This window comes from Pholcus phalangioides, unplaced genomic scaffold (genome assembly GCF_987345545.1).
Source record: "Pholcus phalangioides strain wild (caught in Gottingen) unplaced genomic scaffold, Ppha-v1.0 ptg000003l_1, whole genome shotgun sequence".
In the NCBI taxonomy this organism is placed as follows: Eukaryota; Metazoa; Arthropoda; class Arachnida; order Araneae; family Pholcidae; genus Pholcus; species Pholcus phalangioides.
In genome coordinates this window covers 38,611,349-38,633,201 of record NW_028301596.1, presented here as the reverse complement: position 1 = coordinate 38,633,201, position 21,853 = coordinate 38,611,349, and the positions used below count along the sequence as shown (strand labels likewise).

General features: G+C 41.6%; 3 protein-coding genes across 8 annotated transcripts in view; 1 reads left to right on the top strand and 2 right to left on the bottom strand.

Annotated features, from left to right (window-relative positions):
* Positions 1–21,853, bottom strand: part of LOC149088506 (uncharacterized) — a 531,717-nt gene that overhangs the window by 46,994 nt on the left and 462,870 nt on the right. The gene's annotated exons all lie outside the window — the stretch shown is intronic.
* Positions 1,642–12,610, bottom strand: LOC149088508 (uncharacterized). Its single transcript, XM_089247911.1, has 2 exons — positions 12,330–12,610; positions 1,642–5,595 (listed from the first exon to the last, which is right to left on the bottom strand). The coding sequence occupies exons 1-2, from the start codon at positions 12,555–12,557 to the stop codon at positions 1,846–1,848; spliced, it is 3,978 nt and encodes a 1,325-aa protein (XP_089104037.1). The 5' UTR covers positions 12,558–12,610; the 3' UTR covers positions 1,642–1,845.
* Positions 12,524–16,125, top strand: LOC149088507 (uncharacterized). Its single transcript, XM_089247923.1, has 2 exons — positions 12,524–13,182; positions 13,793–16,125. The coding sequence occupies exon 2, from the start codon at positions 13,797–13,799 to the stop codon at positions 15,198–15,200; it is 1,404 nt and encodes a 467-aa protein (XP_089104049.1). The 5' UTR covers positions 12,524–13,182; positions 13,793–13,796; the 3' UTR covers positions 15,201–16,125.

The following is a 21,853-nucleotide window of genomic DNA, read 5'->3' as shown; positions in this document are numbered from 1 at the left end:
TCAAGAATTCTAATAGATAGTTTAATTTTTATTTGATAGGTGGCAGCATGAGTTTTAGCTCAACGATTTACTCACATATACAATAAGTAGAGTATAAACAGTATGTAATGTCAGAAAGTCAGGGAATTTTCTTCCTATTTTTGTTTTCACCGGTTCTCATCATATTCTCCTATTTATGTCTGTCCAAGGCATCGTTCACTCAAGGTTGTAGAACACTAGTGAATGAAAACATTTGTTTAAGAAAGACTGAGCTGCCAGTGTGCTACGAAAATTGAAGTATTCACGGGGGGGGGGGGGGGGCGGACAGGTAGCTCACTTAATTATTCAATTATTTTCTTTTTTGATCATAAGGAATGTCACACGGGCAGATTCATCGACATATCTGAGGAGAGTGAGGTACGAATACATTGAAAAATTCGTGCATTGGACTGTTTAACCGAGTCGGAGGGGGGGGGGGGGTAGGGAGAGAAGGAAATGATGAACTACGTTCGGGCTGGTCGTTCGTAACCGCTGACGAACTTTTGCGTACTTTATAGACATAGTTTCTCACATTCTCCCGGTCTTCCTTAAAAAGTCACACAATTGCGAACCTTGCAATGCCTCATGACATTTACGCTATACACCCATAAGATCCGGCGATGAGGTCACATTTCTTGTGGCCAACAAGCTTAAGACAGCTAGATCCTCAGTGAGTCAGAATAGCTCGCGTTTGTGCTAATGTTGGAAAAAGATGTTGGAACACTGCACTTGTAAAATATTAGGGGGAATAAGGCATTAAAAAATTGCCAAATAGCTTTTAGTTGAAAATAGCTCTCGTATACGGGGGGGGGGGGGGATTAATTTAAATTTTGAACCCCCATCATTTCAAAATTATGATTAAACCATTGACGTTGTATTGATTTAAATGTTAACGCTTACAAGTACCTTTGATAAGTTAATATAACTTATAAATACTGTATTTTTCTGAATAGACCCTAAGTAGGGTGATTTTAGCGGTTTTGGTGCACAATAGGACTGCGCATTTGCTGCGCATCAAACAATAGGGCTCCCCACTTGCTGCGCATCAAACAATAGGGCTCCCCACTTGCTGCGCATCAAACAAATGGGTGCTTCGCACTTGTTGAGGCTCGCTAGATGGCGCTTCCTATGACGTCATTCCTAAATTATCGTTCTTGCCTATGATGTCATTCCCAAATTATCGTTTTTCAGGGGGGTCATTCCTAAATTAAACTTTATTTCCCAAGTGATGATTTTTTTAAGGGAACATTCCTAAATTAAACTTTTGAATTCATTTTCTGACTTAGAAAAAATTTGCTCCTAAATTAAACTTTATTTCCTGACTTGTTTTTTTTTTTTTTTGGAGGGATGCTCCTAAATTTTTTTTTTCCATCCCAAGTGATGAGATTATTTCAAAGAGGGGTCATTCCTAAATTAATCTTTTCTTCCACAAATTATTGTTTTTTTACTGACTTAGTTATTTTTCTAATGATTTTTTTTTTTCATTCCTAAATTAAACTTTTTTTTTCACATATCAAGCTGTAAAATAAAATTCCCTCAAAAAGAAATGTTATTGACTTTTCATCATACTCAAGCTGAAAAAAAAAAAATCACACGTAACTCAATTAATGACAGAAGCATTGATGATAAAGAAAATTAAATTTTAATGATACACAAAATAAATGAGAAAAAATATATATACAAGAATAAATGGAAAAAATATATATACAAAATAAATGGAAAAAAATATATACAAAATAAATGGAAAAAAATATATACAAAATAAATGGAAAAATATGTTAAAATAAATGGGAAAAAATATGTACATCAGTGTCCATGTAGCACTGTTCATCGAATGGCATAGTGGCCATACGCATATGTTTTAATGCCATCACCGAGAATATAGCGTTTATCGTCGCGAGGGCACAGCGACGTTTTGCGGAGGGCGACCGTTTGAAGTTTGTGGTTACTGGAGGAGATTTTTAGCATGGTGTTTTTGATCGAGGAGTTGTTGCGGAGGCAAGCCAGATAATCTTGATGTTTTAGTTGTTTTTTAACAACCGCACGAACGACCCCTTTGGCGGTCTTTTTCTCCGCGACTGCTGTGACCATGCTGTACATTTTTGATCTTAATCCGACGAATTCCACAACGGGTTCGCCGCCGTTCTCGTCCTTCATGACGCCCACCACTTTTTTATTCTGCAGGCTAAACAGAGGATGATCACCGGGATAGTTTGACGTGTCGAATCTGTGGAGCTCCTCCCTCATGTCTTTGTAAATGTCACCGGTTTTTATCTCGTAGAGGAATGAATCTGTGTCTGTGAACAAAACTTCCACACCGGGTCCGTACTTTTTCTTCATAAAATTATAATGGAAGTCCGCCATCAAGTGTTTGGACAGGTCCAAAATCGTGACACCGGTATATATGGGCCTGTCCAGATGGATTTTCGTCTTCAACATCTTGATGACGGCTAACTCACCGGTGATTATCCTGAAGCATTCGAATGCCGGGGATGATATTAGCTTCCTCAAGCTCTTCTGATTGTTGGCGAGACGGATGTCGACGTGCTTCCTCAAATTTTCTAGCGATTTCCCGTACACAGCGTTATTGAGGAGCTTATAGAAGTCCTTTTCGAATTCGCACCGGGCATTTTTCCTCTTTTCGGTGTTGAACGCTATGTACGGGCGTATCCAAGGCTCTTGTGTGAATTCGACTGCACGCCGAACACCCGTCAGCTTCATCCCCAGCGACGTGTATAACTTCAGGCACCGGTAATGGATGACGTAGGAAGTTTTGTTCATCAGATTTGGTGAGAGCTTTTTGGATGGTTTATCACCGGGTCTTCTGATGAATGGAGAGAGCATGTCACCAGTAATTTCAATGTTTTCTGCCGCCAAGGGGAAACAATTGTGCTCGTCGTGCAACTTCACCGGGTATTCCATGTCCACTTCTAAAATATACCCCTTGACGGCGTTGTCATCGATGTTGAGAAAATCGATGCTCTCAAGTTCACTGGGGGACAACCATCTAAAGTCTCTCACCGGGAGGGGCTCCATCATACACTTTCCGTATAAGTTGTTCACATCATAGTACATGATATATGATGTAGGTTCACTGGGGTTATAACCGGGTATTAACGGGTTGTTGGCTCGCGCATACCGCTTGGAGATCACTGAGACCCCACCTCGGATACCTTTCTCCATGAAGAGATGCATGTCCGGATCGTTGATCAATTCGAGCTTGACACCGGTCATTCGCAGACATGCGTTCCAGGCCAATCCCGGGGATGTGAACGTATGCACCGGGTCGATCTTGTAGTTTTCTTCGCAGAGTTTTCTAAAACTCTCGAACACATCCCCGAGAAGCAGCACGTCAGTCTTCACGTAGAGGTTGTGGTAATCACCGAGGTTGGAACACCGGAATTCTCTCCAAACGGTATGCGCATATGTATACTCGTCACTGGTTATATGTTGATCCCCCAGAGAGGTGTAAAAGGCCTCTCGTGGGGGCAGCACCGGATCTTCGAACTTCTCAAACGAGTCAACGTACTCGTACGGATAACATCCTTTACGTTGAAGAAGATGACTCGTAGCTCCAAAACATTTCTTCATGTTGTTGAAGTCACCGGGGTTCATCGCTTGCACGAGCGAATCCAACGACGCCGCCAAGAACTGGTTGGAATCCAGGAATCGCAGGCGACCGAGAGAAAAGGAGATAAATTTCTCCATATTCCTCCCGATCACCTGGATCCTGCGATCGGGGTACCGGGAAAGTCCTTGCATCAGGAAATGAGCGTCGTAGTTTTGTAAATTGTGAAATATAACCGGGATGTGACGTCTTAACCTGAGCTGGAGATTGCACTTCTGATGCAGCGCCGCTCTAAAACCACCGGTGATGTGACAGTGGTCACGAACCCTGTCGTCACCGAGTGGGCGGTCGCACACCATACAAGTGGTCGCATTCCCGAATCTCTCTTCATCTTCAGCTGTCATCTGCAGAGGCACCGGGTTGTCGAGCTTGCCCATAACCACTCGTTCTTCTTCGACGAGACACCGGAAGAAGACGTCCACGCAATCTTCACCCCTGTACACTGTGGGCTCTTTCACGTATACACCATCGGGCCCCACGACCGTATACGCGAATCCACAGGGGCGGTGAAGGCTCTTCTGGGTTGTGCTAGAGAGAGACGGGTTCGGCTTACAGCTGTCCACCTTCTCCAAGATCGCCTCAAAGTCCGCATATATGACGTATGGAACGTGCAGCTGGTAATGGTTGTTCTTGAAGAACATCACGTTGTCGTCTACACCGGGATACGTCACTCGTTGCAGACCGTGTGTCTGGCAAAGTGGTTCGTGCGCATTCAGCTGCTCGAGGGAGGAGAAGCGTTGCAAGCAATAATTGCAAAAGTGGGATGCACCTTCATACTTGGTCGTGTAGGAAAGCAAACGAGACATGTTTTGGATGAGGCAGTAGTGCGACGTTGTCTCGTTGCTGATGAACAAGAGGTTGATTGGTGTACCAGACACCACCTCACTAATCCTGAGAGGAAAGACTTCTCCCCCCTCCAACCCAAAGACGTTAATGCGCACTGAATTCGCAGCTTCGAACCGTGGGATTTGTTTAAGTGTCACCGGGTATACTAATTCACTGGTATTCAATTCATTCTCATACTGAATATAGTTGAACACCCTTTCGGGGTTTTGCTTCACCGGGTGTAGGGCAGCCAACACACACCAGAGAAAGCATTTCTCATCATCGTTCTTTACATTTACCACTGCTCTTCTGCTGGCTACCCCCTTTGGCAGCGGAATATAAGTGGCGGCCGCTAGTGGTTGGTATTGCGCCGTGTTTAGCTCAAGCAAGAGCACGCGCTCGAGCACCCAACCACTTCCGCTGCCTTCAAAATCCTCTGTCGCCTGCTTTACCTTTACGAAGGCTATTTGTAGGTGCTCTTCTATCTGGTCGGCGGTTAAAGTGGTGAGCATTTTACTTCGAAGATACCCGTTGCAGAACTCGTCCTCACCGTCACTTCCTTTCCTGGAAAATACAGCAGTCGCGACGATGTTCCATTTCAATGACCGATGTGTGGCCATATCCTCCCTCAACAGCCGCGTCAACTCCTCTCTGACGCTGTCGAGGAAGGTGGTCATATCCATTTCGGTGTCTGGGGTGGGGATCAATTCGTGCGTCGACAACATGTCGAGTGCGCGCCTGACTTGCCCTCCTCCTCCTAGCTGTGCTCCTCCTTGGGGTGCTCCAAGCTGCTGCTGTGCCCCATGGCTCGGTGATGGCCGCTGTGGTGGTGCTCCTCCTTGCGCCCACTGTGGGGACGCATCATGCTGGGGTGGTCCTGCTCGGTGATGGCTCGGTGATGGCCTCTGTGGTGGTGCTCCTTGTGCCCACTGTGGGGGCACACCATGCTGGGGTGGCGCACCATGCCCCATGGCACGCTGGTGGCGCATCAAATCGCTCTTGCGGTGAAACGCTGCATCGCACACCAAACACTTGTGGCGACGCTCGCCATGCGTTAGCCTGTGCTGATTCAGATTCCTACGCAAGGAAAACTCCTTACCACACGTCTCGCATAGATGACGCTCCTGAAAAACAAATAAAAAGGTAACGTAACACACGTAAGTCTAACACATGAAGAAATGGAGGAGAGGTATAGAAACCCACGTCTTCCCGCTAGTTTCGGTGGCGTATCCGCCCTCAAACGCGTGTTAAATAAACCTAAAAAAGAAATTAGTGATTGGTTGGCTGGCGAGAGAGCGTACACGTTGCACAAACCAATTAAAAAAGTATTTCCCCGCAACAAAACAATAGTGGCTGGTCTAAACAGTCAATTTCAAGTCGATTTGGTGGACATGCGTAATCTGACACCTCACAACGAGGGCTACAACTATCTTCTCACGTGCATCGACGTCTTTTCCAAGTACGGTTTCGTCGTGCCTCTCAAAAGGAAAACCGGTGACAGCGTGGCCAAAGCTTTAGAAAGCATCTTTCAACAACGTCAACCAGTGGCGCTACAGAGCGATAAGGGGCGCGAATTTATAGCGTCACCAGTCCAGCGCTACCTCAAGCGTCAAGGTGTAAAGTTTTTCACTACGGAGAACGAACAGATAAAGGCCAGCGTGGTGGAAAGATGGAACAGGTCTCTCAGAAACTGGATGTACAAGTACTTCACTGCCAAGAACACGTATCGCTACATCGACATGATCGAAGACCTCGTGTGGAGTTACAATCACAGGTATCACAGGTCTATAAAAATGAGGCCCGTGGACGTGAACCCCGGAAACGAGCCGGAGGTGTGGAACAATCTCTATGGGGATACACCCAAGAAACAAGATTGCAAGTTTAAAGTGGGTGATCACGTGCGCATCACAAGATCAAAACACACCTTCGAGAGGGGGTACGATTCTAATTTCACCGAAGAGATATTCGTGGTGACCGAGTGCGTGAAAAGGGAAATTCCCGTTTACAAGCTCGAGGACCTGATGGGGGAAGAAATCAAGGGCACATTCTACGCTGAAGAGATGGTAGGTGTAAAGATGGGAGAAAAATTTCCGATTGAAAAAGTTTTAAAGAAGAGGAGAAGAAAAGGAATTATTCAATACCTCGTGAAATTTCGGGGGTATCCGAAAAAATTCAACGCGTGGGTGGTCCTATAAAAACCCGGAAACAGTGCGCGCATCTGTCATTTCAGAGATGGCTTCTTTCTATCTCACTCTACCCAGCGATGCTTCCAGAGACTTTTTTCCCGACAACACGCTCTCGAGTTTCGTGGTTAAACTTCCAAACACCCTGGAATTCGAATCCGAGATGGAAGTCGCACTGTCGGAGATAATTTATCCCCATTCATTCCACAACATCACTCAAGAGACAAACACTTTCGAATTCGATGTCGGAAACAAGATAATGAAGACCGGTCGCATAGCCCCGGGTTTCTACGAGACGACCCCCGAACTGATCAAAGCCATATCCACTCAAAATTTTCAAGACAAGATTGGTGTGACGTACAATAAAATCACGAAAAAAGTTAAGGTGAACCTCAAGAAAGACACCAAGCTCAGTCTCAGACACGGTATAGCCGAAAACCTGGGTTTCGAACCCGGCCTGATAGAGGGTCCGACCATAGTCGAGGGTCCTTTCACAGCCGATCCTAAATTAGACTTTCATCTCTTGTACGTGTACTGCAACCTGGTCGAACCTCAGGTCGTGGGTAACACCTACGCCCCGCTACTGAGAATCGTGAAAACTAGCGGTCAGGACGGGGATATCGTCAGCGTGTCTTTCGAACGCGCCCATTACGTGCCGCTGGCCAGAAAGAGTTTCGACATCGTTCACATGTATTTAAGGACGCACATGGGCAAGTTTTTCACATTTCAACGTGGAAAGGTGATAGTGAAACTACACTTTAGACTGCGACATGCATTATAAACCGTACCGGAGCTGTGCACACAGCATCAACGATTATTATCTCGCTCAGGCTGGAAACGGACTCGGATATTATCAGGGTAGCGCCCTGCAGAGGGGGTATGGTCTCGGATCTATATTCAGCTCTCTCTTCAGATCGGCCGTGCCCCTGTTGAAACGCGGTGCCAAGGCAGTCGGTTCTCAACTGTTGCGCTCTGGTGTGGATTTCGCCAACGACATAGTTCAAGGAAAAGACGCAAAGATCGCAGCTCGCGATCGTGCCAAGGAAGCCGGAAGGTCCCTCACGGATAAGGGGGCCAATAAAATCAAGTCCATGCTCGGAGGAAAGAATAAAAGGAAGAGACTCGTCAAGAAAACCGTCAGTAAGAAGAAAGCTAGAAAGCTGTCGACACCCGATATATTCAGCGATGGTTTTTTTTAATCCACGAAAATTCTCATGAGTGTTTGAAAAGCGAAGCCGACCTGTTCACGGTGCCGCCCACGGAAACCTCTATAGAATCAGCCGAATGGGTCCAGTACCATCCGATATCTCAAGTGCGCGATTCGGGGGCCCCCATCGAATTTCACGTGGCCGGAAGTGCGGAAGAATACGTAGACCTTTCCGCCACTCAGCTGTATGTCAGAGTAAAGGTGACAAAACCAGAAACCGCCGAAGCGGTCTCGACGGCGAATAATTTCTTGCATACCCTTTTCTCTCAGATTGACGTCACGTTGAATGGAAGAACGCTCACAAACTCATCACACACTTATCCGTATCGAGCTTACCTGGAAACGCTGCTTAACTACGGATCGGATGCAAAGAAAGGACCCCTGACAGCCGAGGGCTACTACAAGGACACTGCAGGTCACATGTCTGACCTAACCAAGAACGAGGGGGCCAAGAAAAGAGCTAAACTCTTGGAAAACTCTTTCGAAATGATGGGCGTACCTCACGTCGACATATTCTATCAACCGAAGCTGATGCTCTCTCTGGTGGACTTGAAGATGAGACTGGTTCGCTCGAAACCCGAGTTCTTTCTGATCACAGCTGCTGAGGGTTGCGACGTGGTGATCGAGCAAGCGAGTATTTTTATGCGTAAAGTAAGAATGAACCCGGCTGTGGCTGTAGCGCATGCCATGGCGCTCGAGAAAACAACAGCCAAATATTGCATTAACCGCGTGATATGCAAGGTTTATTCGATATCCATGGGGAGTATGAGTTTCGTTCAAGATAACGTATTTCTCGGGGTCATGCCCAAGAGATTGGTGATTGGTATGGTGGACACGGAAGCATTCAACGGAACGTTCAATTTGAACCCCTTCGACTTCAAGCACAACAACGTCAACTTTGTTTCTGTTTCTATCGATGGAAGACCAGTACCCCATACACCACTTCAACCCGACTTTAGGAACAAGCACGTCATCAGAGCCTACAACACGCTCTTCGTAGGCACCGGTAGACCCGGTGAAGATAAGGGATGCGACGTGAGCAGAGTAGAATACGAAACCGGCGGTTACTGCCTCTTCGCCTTCAACCTGATACCCGACATGAGCGACTGCGGACACGTGCACCTACAAAAGCAGGGCAATCTGCGAGTGGAACTCAAGTTCTCCTCAGCCTTGATCAAGACCGTGTCGGTTATCATATTCGCCGAATTCGAATCGCTGGTGGAAATAACAAAGTCCAGAAGCGTCTTGTGTGACTTTGCGGGATGAACACTAAACAGATAGAGCGAGCCCTCTCGACACACCCCCACACCCGAAAGGCTTTCCTAGGTGTTTTTGCGAGCGATAACTTACCCGAAAACGTGATCAAGTATCCCGCTGCACTGGTTGTGAATACAGACAGAGAGAACGAACCCGGAACGCATTGGTTGGCTATTTACATCGAAAACGAAGCGAGAGCTGATTTCTTTGACTCTTACGGGAACCCACCCACTTACTTCAAGAAGGGGGACATAAACAGATTTCTACGCCGCTACTCACGCGTCGACTACAATGACGTCATGCTGCAATCAGATAAGACAACCGTGTGCGGACACTACGTGATTTTTTTTATCTATTCTCGATGTATCGGCGAAAGTATGAATAACATTGTATCGCGTTTTAATATGCAAAACGATATGCGCGTTGCAAGCTTTGTAAAGAAAAATTTTTCTGTTAAATAAAAGAGAAAAAAAATTCATTCATTTGTCATTTACTATGGAACCTTTCAAGCTGACACATCCGAGCACCGTGCTCATTGCCGGACCCACCGGTTCGGGAAAAACATATTTTCTCAGAGAACTATTAAAACACAGAAACGAAATGTTTCGAGAGCCTCGTCCGAAACGAGTTATATGGTTTTACGGCGAATATCAGACTTTGTTCGAAGACATGGAGGACCACGTGGAATTTCGAGAGGGAAGCAATTTCGAAAGCGTGGAAGAAGACAGCTTGGTGATTTTAGATGACCTCATGAACGAGCTATCGGGCGAGAAAAAATTAGCAAACCTTTTCACAAAGTACAGTCACCACAGAAAATTGACCGTGATTTTCATAGTGCAGAACGTGTTTCACCAGGGGCGGGAAATGAGAAACGTTTCTCTGAACGCGCAATATATGTTTCTATTCAAAAATAGAAGAGATGTCAGTCAGGTGACCCACCTGGGACGTCAGCTGTTTCCCAATAAAATCAAATTTTTCAACGAGGTGTTCGAGGATAGCACGAAAAAACCGTATTCGTATTTAATGGTTGATTTACGACCCGAGACGGAGGAGGAAATGCGCCTGCGCACTAACGTGTTACCTGGGCAGACGCAATATATCTATAAACCCAGGAAATGAAACTTTCCATTTTCGAACATGACGGCTGTGATAGAGGTCGAGGGTTTCCAGCTGTCGGATAGAACATTCATAATCAAGGAGTTGGCGTGGTGTTTCATGCATTCGAGAGAAAATTTTCACTATGTATATAAACCGCCCAAAAAGTTTTCGGAATTATCTCCTAGAGATAGACACCAATGTCTCTACGTCACCAACAACATACACGAAATATCGTGGTCGGCGGGTGATGTACCTTTTGAAATGCTGGAGCAACATTTGCAGCGATTATCAAAAGTCGTATTGTATACTAAGGGCCACGACAAGTGTCGGATGCTACTGCAGCAGTACGGGTTAAAAGTTTATAATCTAGATGCGATTCTCTGCCCCAACATTGTGGACTTGCCAGAAGTGAGCGCGAACTGTTTTCTCCACGAAAACATGATAAAGCACTGCGCGCTGAAGAAGGCTATAGCATATAGCATATGGTTGGAATAAAAACATCGTTATTTTAAAGTATGGCATTGGAGAAGCAACAAGTACTCCGTCTACTCTCTGCCTGTCCGAGGAATAAACGTAAGGATTTGTTGAAGAAATTACCGAAATCAGCATTAAAGACAGTCTGCGAGTGCTCACTCAATATTTTGAAGGGTGTCATACCGTTATCCTCAAAACAGAAAAATAAACTGAAAAGGCACAGAAATACACTTCGCAAACTCGCCTGCAAAAAGACGCCGCTGTACGAGAAAAAGCGCGTGCTGATTCAGAAAGGAGGTTTCTTGTTCCAGTTAATCCCTGCCGCTATACAAACCCTCGCAACTTTGTTCATGAAATAATGGAATACGCTCGAAAATACGCTTTGATCCCAGAAAATTTGTTATCGCGTCACGTCACCACAAAAGAGCAGCTTTCTGAGTTGGACAACGAGATGTTGAAAATACTGCGAAGCAAGGAGCCCGAAGCTATAAAAATTAAACTCTATCAGAATCTGCTGAACAAGAGAATCAACGTAGCCGAGAATAATCCACCGAAAATTCAAGAAGAGAAGAAAGTTGACGAATTACCAATAGCTCTGATTTCTGTCCCGAAATCGCAAAGAGGGCACTCAGAAAAAATTATCACGCATATAAATAAGCATCCGAACATATTAAAAATTAATTCTAACGGCTCGATCGTTTATAAGAGCAGGCTCGTCAAAGGAAGCGACATTCGTGAGTTGATATCAAGTGTGCTCGGTCGGAGAAAATCACCCGTGGTGGGTCAAGAGATTTTCCTGAAAGCGCTAGAAGAAACCGGAGCTCCGAGAGATTATATAAAAAATCCATTCTTGAAACATAATTGGTTAGAGCTTTGAAAAATGGCTACAGAAGAAAACAAGGCTGATGTTCCGTCATTCGATCTACCTAGCTGCTGGTCCTTGGAGAGCCAAGTGATAAGACACAAGAGAATTTATACGATAATCATACTCCTGCTGTTTGTATTATTCACATCAATTGCTACGTTCACATATAAAACCCAAATGAACTATGAAAGATGTAATTCCTCTCTTCCGCTGGGAGGAAATATTTTTCTCACGTATTGTAATAAAACATATGATATACGTTATTTCAACGGAAATGCGCCTACTACGAAAGCTGTTAATCTAACTAATGCGCAAATGTATAAATTGATTCACGAGTCTGCTGATGTACAATTGAATAAAAAAATTTCTATTTGAATTCTTGTGTCGTTTTGAAATTGTTTCGCGACATGAAATTCCCAGATGTTTCGCAGCTCTACCATTAAATAAAGTTTAAATACCTTACATGAAATAAATTTAACTTGAAATAAATTTACGCCTGAGAAATTGTTTCGCGACATGAAATACAACTGAATAATTTTTTTTTCGATGAATGAAAATTTAACTCGCGACATAAATAAATTTGATTTGAAATTAAATTTAACTCGAAATAAAATTTAACTTGTAATGAAATTCCCAGATGTTTCGCAGCTCTACCATTAAATAAATGAGTTTAAATACCTTACATGAAATAAATTCAACTCGAAATAAAATTTACTCCTGAAAATTAATTTGGAATAAAATTTAACGCGCGATAATTTAAAAAAAACAACTAACCTCTTTCTTCTTCTTCTCTGACGGAGCATATCCACTTGGTCCAGCTTCTACTGGCGCAGGACGCTTCAGGCATTGCTGGATGAAATTCTCCTCATCCTCAATCATTAATTTTATATCGCGATCACTAACTAAATCCTCGTTGAGACATTCATTGACGAAATTATCGTCATTTTCCAACAATCTAACTAATTCTTCTTTACTTATACCGAAATCGATAAAACTAGCCATTGCGCGAACGTACGAAGCGAAAGCTAAAAAACTTGATGCTGTCTGGACAAAACTCAAAAACGAAGTGAGAGGATCTGCAAAGAAGATGATACTTTTAATGAGATAAAGGGTTAGGAAGCGATAACGAGTCTCGTGTGCTATGCGTCATTACTCGGGCAGACAGTACTCATATAGTTATCAGTGTCGCGTGCAGAATAATCGAAGCAACGCGAGTGATGCATACTCACGTCAATATCATTATCAGTGATTTATGTAACATTGGATAGTGTATCGTTAGATATTGGTACTGTATCAGTGATGCATGCTCACATGAATATATTGTATCAGTGATTCACGTGAATGAGATAGTGATGCTACTCACATCATTATCAGTGATTCATGTAACATTGGATAGTGTATCATTAGATATTGGTACTGTATCAGTGATGCATGCTCACATGAATATATTGTATTAGTGATTCACGTGAATGAGATAGTGATGCTACTGGGTGCACTTTGAGATTCACAGTATATTCCTATACTTATGCTTATCAACTGCAACTGCAGTATATAAACTGCGGGACAGACACAATTCCTTAACTTAGTTCTCTCGCTCGCTTGGATACACTTCTCTCTCCGCAACTTGGTAAGATTTTTTTTTTCTATGGCTTCTTGCGTGTTAGATTTTGAGGGATTCTTGCTTAAAAGTGGGATATATGTTGTTAAGGAAATGGCTTGCTTTGATTTAAGCACAGGGAGAGTATATCACTCTCTCTACAAGCCGCCATTCTCTAGCAAGGAGCTATCCGAAGAAGATTTCCCACAAATGCTCTGGGTTAGCAGAAATCTTCTTAATATTAGATGGGGGGAAGGGCTTTTCGATTATAATTTAATGAAAATTCATCTCACCACTGTTAATAACAGATATAGTTGCATTTATGTGAACTGCAGGCAAAAAAAAAAATTTCTAGAGCAACGATTCAACCTGGAGACAGTGAAAGTCTTAAACTTCCCAAAATCCTTGACTTCTTGCGGGTTTCACCCTCTGCAAAAAGGGCATTGCGCAAGAAGCAAGGTCGTAGCATGCGCTGAATGGTTAGATGCATAAAAATTTAATTTTGTAAAATAATAATAATAATAAAAATTTAAAAAACTTAAAAAAAAAAAAAACTTCTGTTAAAATATATATTTCGCAATTTTTTTTTTTTTCATCTTGAGAGTTGCGGAGAGAGACTGTATGCGTTGTTTTCATTTAGACAGATGGAAAGCCTCCGCTATGAATACGCTCGGAACGTACTGGATACTTCCGTTGCGATACTACACCAGCTCGAATCTGAAATCGTGTACCGTCCAGCAGAGGAATGCGTCTTCAAGTTTGGCGACAAGACTTATCCGATGCCCAGACAGCATGCTGGGTATGGTGACGCTGGCCTACACTACACCTTTTCCGGAATGACCCTCCAGGCCCAACCGTGGACACCTCTCCTCTTGGATTTGAAAGCCGTGGTCGAGAGCATCTCAGGCCATGACTACAACTTTGTTGTCGTCAACCGATACTCTGATGGAACCAAGAGCATCTCCCCGCATTCCGATGACGAATCACAGCTCGTCAAAGATTACCCCATCGCTTGCCTCTCCCTGGGCGCTGAAAGAAAGCTCGTGTTCTCTCGACGGGGGCACCAATCCGTGGACCGAATCCTGGAACACAACAGCCTGCTGACGATGCTACCTCCAACCAACCAGCTGTGGCGTCACGCGATACCTAAAGACCCAAAAGTAAAAGACGTCCGACTCAGCCTGACGTTCCGGAAAATGGTTTCGAGTAACAAGCGCCCATCACCGAACACTCAACCACCATCGGCTAAGAGATCTCGCAGCAGTGGATTCAATAAGGAAGCGCCGCCTCCCAACATCTTTCACGTGAAGGAGAACTTTTTCGTCAGCGTCGTGATCTTCAGTGGTGAAGTGCGCGTACATATTCGAGAATTTTTCGAACGCGATGGACTCATGCACCCAGCTAAAAATGGAGTGACTCTTTCGCCGTACGTGTGGGAATGTTTGAGAACCGAATTCTCTCGTCGTACTATGCTGCAACGCGTTGATAGAACTTTCCTAGTGTCGGAGAACCTGATCGTGGACTACAGCGGTGATGATGTGCTAATTCAAACTCTACATCGCGGGGACAACAAAATTTTCAAGTGCTCCGAAAACCCCCTCAAAATGACTTTCCAGGCAATCGAGGCACTCTTCTGGAGCGAGGATGATAAACCACTTCATACCGTGATCAGTGAGCTCGTGCAGAAAACGCTCTGCTTGGACTATCTGAAAGTGTGTGTGCGCGAAAACCAAACTAAAGGAACGAGTTCTATGGATATCACCGACATTTTGGCTAAATTGGTGAGTGAAAAACTTTTTGCTAGCATCGAAAAAATTGTTGACTGCCATGGGTGTTCCATGGGATATGCTAATCAGTTGGGTCATGAATGTCTGCAGTTGAATGATAATTTAATGTTTTATAAATATTTTGATCATGCTTTAACCCTGATTGACTTTCGCGAAGTCGCTAAAACTCTGGCGGAAAATTACGATGTAGCGGAAAAATGTTTTAATGCGATTGATTTTGATGTTTTGAAATCTAAGATAGAAGAAATTTATTTGAAATAAATGAAAATCATATAAAATGACTTTGTATTTTATTGCTCCTTTGGTTTATTTTTACTTTTCAGCTTGGACATACAAAAGTTTATTTGTGACTTGAAAAAAATTTTATTTTAAAATTAATGAAACGATTCATCTTTGTTTAGTTTAGAAAATAAAGTTTAATTTAGGAATGAAAAAATCATCAGAAAATAAAGTTTAATGTAGGAAAGATCCCCAAGTTAGAAAAAAAAAAAAAAGTCTGAAATTAAACGATAATTTGGGAAAGATCCTTCTCTTTGGTGATATCTTCGAAGTGACGTTATGGGAAAATCTTGGGATAGAAAAAAATTAAGTTAGAAAATGCATCCCTCCAAAAAATAACAAAGTCAGAAAATAAAGTTTAATTTAGGAATGACCCCTCTTTGAAATAATCTCATCACTTGGGAAGTCAGAAAATAAACGATAATTTGGGAAAGAGTTGAAAGAACGGTAATGAACTTTAAATTTCCCAGGGTGTTGAGAAAAAAAAAAAAACCAAGTCAGAAAATAAAGTTTAATTTAGGAGCAAATTTTTTCTAAGTCAGAAAATGAATTCAAAAGTTTAATTTAGGAATGAAAAAAAAAAATCATTAGAAAAATAACTAAGTCAGTAAAAAAACAATAATTTGTGGAAGAAAAGATTAATTTAGGAATGACCCCTCTTTGAAATAATCTCATCACTTGGGATGGAAAAAAAAAATTTAGGAGCATCCCTCCAAAAAAAAAAAAAACAAGTCAGGAAATAAAGTTTAATTTAGGAGCAAATTTTTTCTAAGTCAGAAAATGAATTCAAAAGTTTAATTTAGGAATGTTCCCTGAAAAAAATCATCACTTGGGAAATAAAGTTTAATTTAGGAATGACCCCCCTGAAAAACGATAATTTGGGAATGACATCATAGGCAAGAACGATAATTTAGGAATGACGTCATAGGAAGCGCCATCTAGCGAGCCTCAACAAGTGCGAAGCACCCATTTGTTTGATGCGCAGCAAGTGGGGAGCCCTATTGTTTGATGCGCAGCAAGTGGGGAGCCCTATTGTTTGATGCGCAGCAAATGCGCAGTCCTATTGTGCACCAAAACCGCTAAAATCACCCTACTACCCTAAAATAGTTGTATGGAAACCTCTTTATTTTATGAGCCAGAGTTTTATTTCCGTGAAAGAGCTGAATAAAGTTGTATAGGGATGACCATTATCTTCTTCCAGATTGCTCTTAAATCCATTCTCTCTGCAGTGAATTTATTCAGAGGATTAGTTGAGATTTCATTTATCCACATAAAAGAGGACATCGACACTTATCTTGATGAAATACACGGCAGCTGATAAAAAGAAAAAGAGCGCAAAGCGTCGCCGAAAATAAACGTTTAACTCAATGCAGTATACGTAATACATAAAGAAGAGGAGAAGGATTATTCGGTAGAAAAGTAACGAATAGGCAATGAATGGCCGAAAGCGGTAACTATCCGAGATGTGCTGCGTCGTTGATTTAGGCTGTTAAACCGGACGTTTATATGGAGACTCGAGTGCTGTGTTTACCACGCATGGGTTCGGAACCCATTTCTACCGCACTTCTATATTGCACACACACAAGCAGCGCTTCCATAAAGTTTAATGTCCCTGAAATAAACGAAAACGTTCCATAAAAGGCGTCCAGTCGTCAACGTTACGAGTTGTGTGTTCAAACTAAGATAAAGGCGTTGAGTCTACACACCGCCTCACAAAACACTCTTTTGTCCGTAGGATTCGGATAGTCAGGCTTATATCTTTAAGGAACATTGACCGCGATCGAGATCTCTTGCATCATTCAAACGCAGCGCTTCGTAACTTCTTTTGCCTTTGCAATAATAAAAAATTTTTAAGTGATTTCCATTAATACGGAGACGAAATAATATACTATATATGTTTTAATGAATCATTGGAATACCAGACACCAAGGTCTATGAATCAGTCGTAAAATATCCACGGCCTACGAATACCATGGATATCTTACAACTGATTCGTAGACCACGGATATTTTTAGGTGCTTGACAGGCGGTGGGTATTTTTTAGGTGATCGACACAAGCCACGGATATCTTCCACGTGTTTGACAGATCATGGATATTTCCCAGGTGATTGATAAACCACGAATATTTGCAGGTAATTTCTAGGCCAAGGGTATTCCTAGATATGGAAAATATTCATGCTATTGAACAGAGTCCCCGCGACTTAATTTTGTTGCATTTTTTAAAACAATATTTTCTCAGCAGCTTCCTCTTTAAGCCAACCTCCATAGGCTACTATATTGTATCTATGGCTTCAACAACTATCCTCCCTTCCCGCAGGAGAGTTCCAGCGCCCTCCAAAAGGCAATGTCGTCCACTTTGGGAAATTATAGGGCAGAAAGTTCTTGAAATAATATCAATGTCTAGGAATAATATGGGGAGAAGGGGTTATTCATGGGTAACCCGGTAAGCGGTTCTTAAAATTTTCCTGACCCGCATTATAACTGCCGTAATGCAAATAAAAGCTTGTTAAGAACCCAAGATATTTCGGGATGACCGAAATAAAGCTAATCAAGTTTGACGAGACATCACGGAATTGCCGCTGTAAGGGTTAAGGAATCATCTGGGAAATATCCATGGTCTATGAATCTCTTTGGAAAATATTCATGGTAGTATATGAATCACTTGGAATGTATCCATTCGACCCTTGAAATATAATTTCCAATCTCTACAATGTTAATATTTTTACAGTTATTCATTAATACTAGTGTTTCTAGCGGAGCCAACAACGGTGTCAGATGCCATTCCATGGCTCCATATAAACGCCGGTTGAGAAACGCTGTTCAAACGCATTAAATTAAATCAATAAATGATTCACTCACCACACAGTAAATAAATTCATTTATCTACTAGATAATCATGGCAGCCGCAGGGCCGGTTCTGGAAATTTTCTAAGTGTAAGAGAATAATATTTTGGCGATAAAAAATCACCTCGCCCCTTCAGTTGTCGCCCTTCAAGTGGGCGCTTTCTGTGACCGCGTAGTTCACATTATTTAGGATTCGGCCCCGCGCAACGAGTATGACCTTACCATAGATACTGTCTGTTCTGAAAGAAACGTATACTAGATTCCACACTGCAATTTATATGGCATTAGCGCCTGCTCGCTCATAATTGGCAACGAGATTCTGGGAAAATAAATAAATAAATCGAGCCCATAATTCTAGACTGACGGCAAAAAAAAAAAAAAACCAGCATTGTCATCACAAGGCATTTATTTTTTTTCCTCCGACAAGAAGAGCCTCACGTCGATTTCAGCGGCCATTTTTGCCGTGAGTTATGAAGATAAAATTTCACGAACGAAAGAGCCACCCTTTCCGACGGCTCCTTCACATATCTTGTGAGAGCAACATATACGCAAATTCGTGATGGAGAGCCTGAACAGGAGCCTTTCCTAGAAATTTATCTCTCCATCCTTATATAAAATTCAAATGATAGGTGGTTGGAGGAGAGTCAAGACTAGGCGGGATGGTTTAAACCAGCGCCTTCTATCAAAAAGACTAATGTTCAATGATAAGTATTACCGGGGGCTTTCCGTTTCAGTCTGAGAGGGGCCCAACCACCCCTTTCTTTTTGCTTTTTTTTTTCGTCGATTTTTCTAGGAAAAGCAATACTATTATTCTTCAGGCCATGAATAAAAAACCAAGACTTTCTAGTGGCCATTCTCTCTCTCTCACACACACACAAGCAGCATTTTTGTTTTCTGAATCCTCAGATGCTATAAGTCACAGTGAGCTTTCCATCACTGCATCGTAAATTTCTCTTCAGTTGTCGTGCCCGTTTATATCTGTGTTCCAGTGAAGAGTGACGATCAGACTCCAAGGTTCTTTCATGACAAGATGGACGATTAGACGTGCTCATCCCTCCGTGGCAATTTTTTTCTTCCGACATTTGTGGATTTTGGAATGGCACGTGTATGCTAAGAATTACCCAAGGCTATGCCACAATTAGTTTAAGAATGTTAGGCTGGTTTTTAAGATTTTTAAGCATTGGGATTGTTGTAAATTGGTAATATTCAAGTCTGAATGGGATTTTGTTATCTGTAATTGATGCAGGCGTAATAATTTTTTAAGACCTCTTGTTGGCAGCAACTTTCTATACTAATGGTTTCACAAACACAATGAACCTGATTAACAGTTATTTTTTGAACAATACTCTCGTTAAGGTTTTTCATACCAAAAATGACCAGATCAGCAATTGCTTTAAACAAAATGACTTGGGCATGGTAGCATGTGTGACATGGGCCGCAGGGAGAAATATTTTCGGTTGAAAAAAAATAAAGTGTCCTACTACTTGTACAATAGATTGATTATGCAGATATTAATGCTATATGAACAAAATGCTAATGATAGAAAATGATACTGTTTGAATACATGCGCTGGAATCCTTTTTGCCACCTATCAAATAAAATCAAAATTATTTGTTATAAATTCTTCAAGTAAAATTGACTGTTGGTTTTAAACTGGTATGGAAAGTTAAAATGAACAACATGATACTATATATATTGTCTATTTTTGAGTTATATATTGGTGTTTATTTTATGCGCCATAATATCGGTTACTATGTTTTATAACAGATATAATAGATAGTTTTGTTTATATTCTGATAAATCGCAGCAAGTGTATAAGCTTAATGATTTCTCGCGATATATAATATAGGGTCAGAAAAGGTTAGAAAAATTTTTAAAGTTTTTATTTCTCTGATTTGCAAATTATTTCTGCCATTTATGCCGGTCCGTGAAATTGTTCGCTGAGTTTCAACGGCCAGTAAATAGGGGAATGCTTAAGTAATATACAATGATATTAGAATATGTAGACGGGTTGTGTGTATGACCAGTCATCTGCTTTCAAAATAAGTGTTACCAATGCACAGAAGACGTAAGATACACCGTAATCTTCGTGATAGTGCCACTGAATTTGTTCCATTAGTTACGGGAAACTCCACGTGACGCGCGTGTTATCTTATACGAAGACTATAATGAAAGCGTTACTGAACTATTTGATACTAATAGTACGGAATTCAAGGGATTCCTCGAAATATACGTTAGATTATAAACTACTCGAGCAGGAATTTGTAAAGTAAATTATACTACAGCTTGTCTTCCTAAAATTAAATCCCAATCTGCATGAACGGCAGAGTGCATTTACGTATATGAGAGACACTGAGAAACTACATAATTAAAATTAGAATTCCTAATGAACGAAACCCTGATTCCGTTCGTAAGTGTAACAATAATTCCGATATTAATAAGGTACAGTATAGTATTAGTTACTTGTATATATTCTAAAACTGAGAGATCAGCAATGATGTTACAAAGAGAAGATAGGATCATCGAGATTGTTACAATTCGTAAACACATGCATTAATTGTAGATATTTTTTTCACATTAAACTCACTTGATCAAGGAAATGGTAGAACTTCCGATAAATTTTACAATTAATATCAGAATTTAAGTTCTGAATCCATATTCAGTATGTTTCAATTGTTATATATATTTATATGCAGTGTCAAAAAGTTTATGACGTAGTACATAATCATAACATCGTAGTACATATCGTAGTACATAACCCCCTCCCGACCTCTCCCCCCAAATGACGGGCCTGCCATGTGTAATTAAGTTGACGTGTAGCGAGACCATTTGTAGTTTCAATTACGTGTTTGTTGCAAGACCATGCATAATTTTAGTGACATTTCGCAAGAGCAAATATAGTTCTGATGACTAGATGTGTTGAAAACTATGTGTACTTCTAATGACTTATGTTTCGAAACTACGTGTAGTTCTGATGATTTGTGTTTCGAAACTACGTGTAACTTTGATGACTTGTGTTGTGAAAATATGCATAGTTCTGATGACTTTTGTAAAACTATGCATAGTTCTGATGAATTTTGTGAAACTAGGCGTACTTCTGATGACGTGATACGAAACTACGTGTAGTTGTCATGATGAGTCACGAAACCATCATTCCAGTGACATTCCGCAAGACTATGTATAGTTCCGATCACGCGTGCCGTGAGACCATGTGTAAGACCATACAAGTTAGATCAAACATCTATACAACGTTACGTTGATATGACTTCGTGCACATACTCGAGTGGTCACACTCACGCATATGAATGATTTTTTCTTCAATGAGATGGGTATAGTCTCTGCTCGCTCCTCCACAAAGGTTGAAGAACCCCCATACTATACAAAGATATGGAACTGGGAAATTTTATTACATACAAAATCTTTTAAAATCAGAAATTATTTACCTTTGCCCCTCCCCCCTCCCGCGCAAAAACAGAATCAAAATCAACGCAATGAAGAAAAATGCTATAACTTAAATGGGGCAAAAAACATGAATTACTTTATTACTTTGAAATGGTTTTTCTTTTATAGGGCATGGACATTTCAAGTCCAACCCATTTTCAATTTTTATATGTATATAGATAGATACATATAAGAAAATAAAAATGCCATTAACGGAGAAACCGAAAATAGCGATTGCGGAAAATTGGCGATCATATGCGGTTTCCTGAATCTCGAGCAGATACGTGATCTGAGAGAAGAAACCGAGACTCAGAAAATGAAAAAAATAATAAAAAAAATCTCACACATAA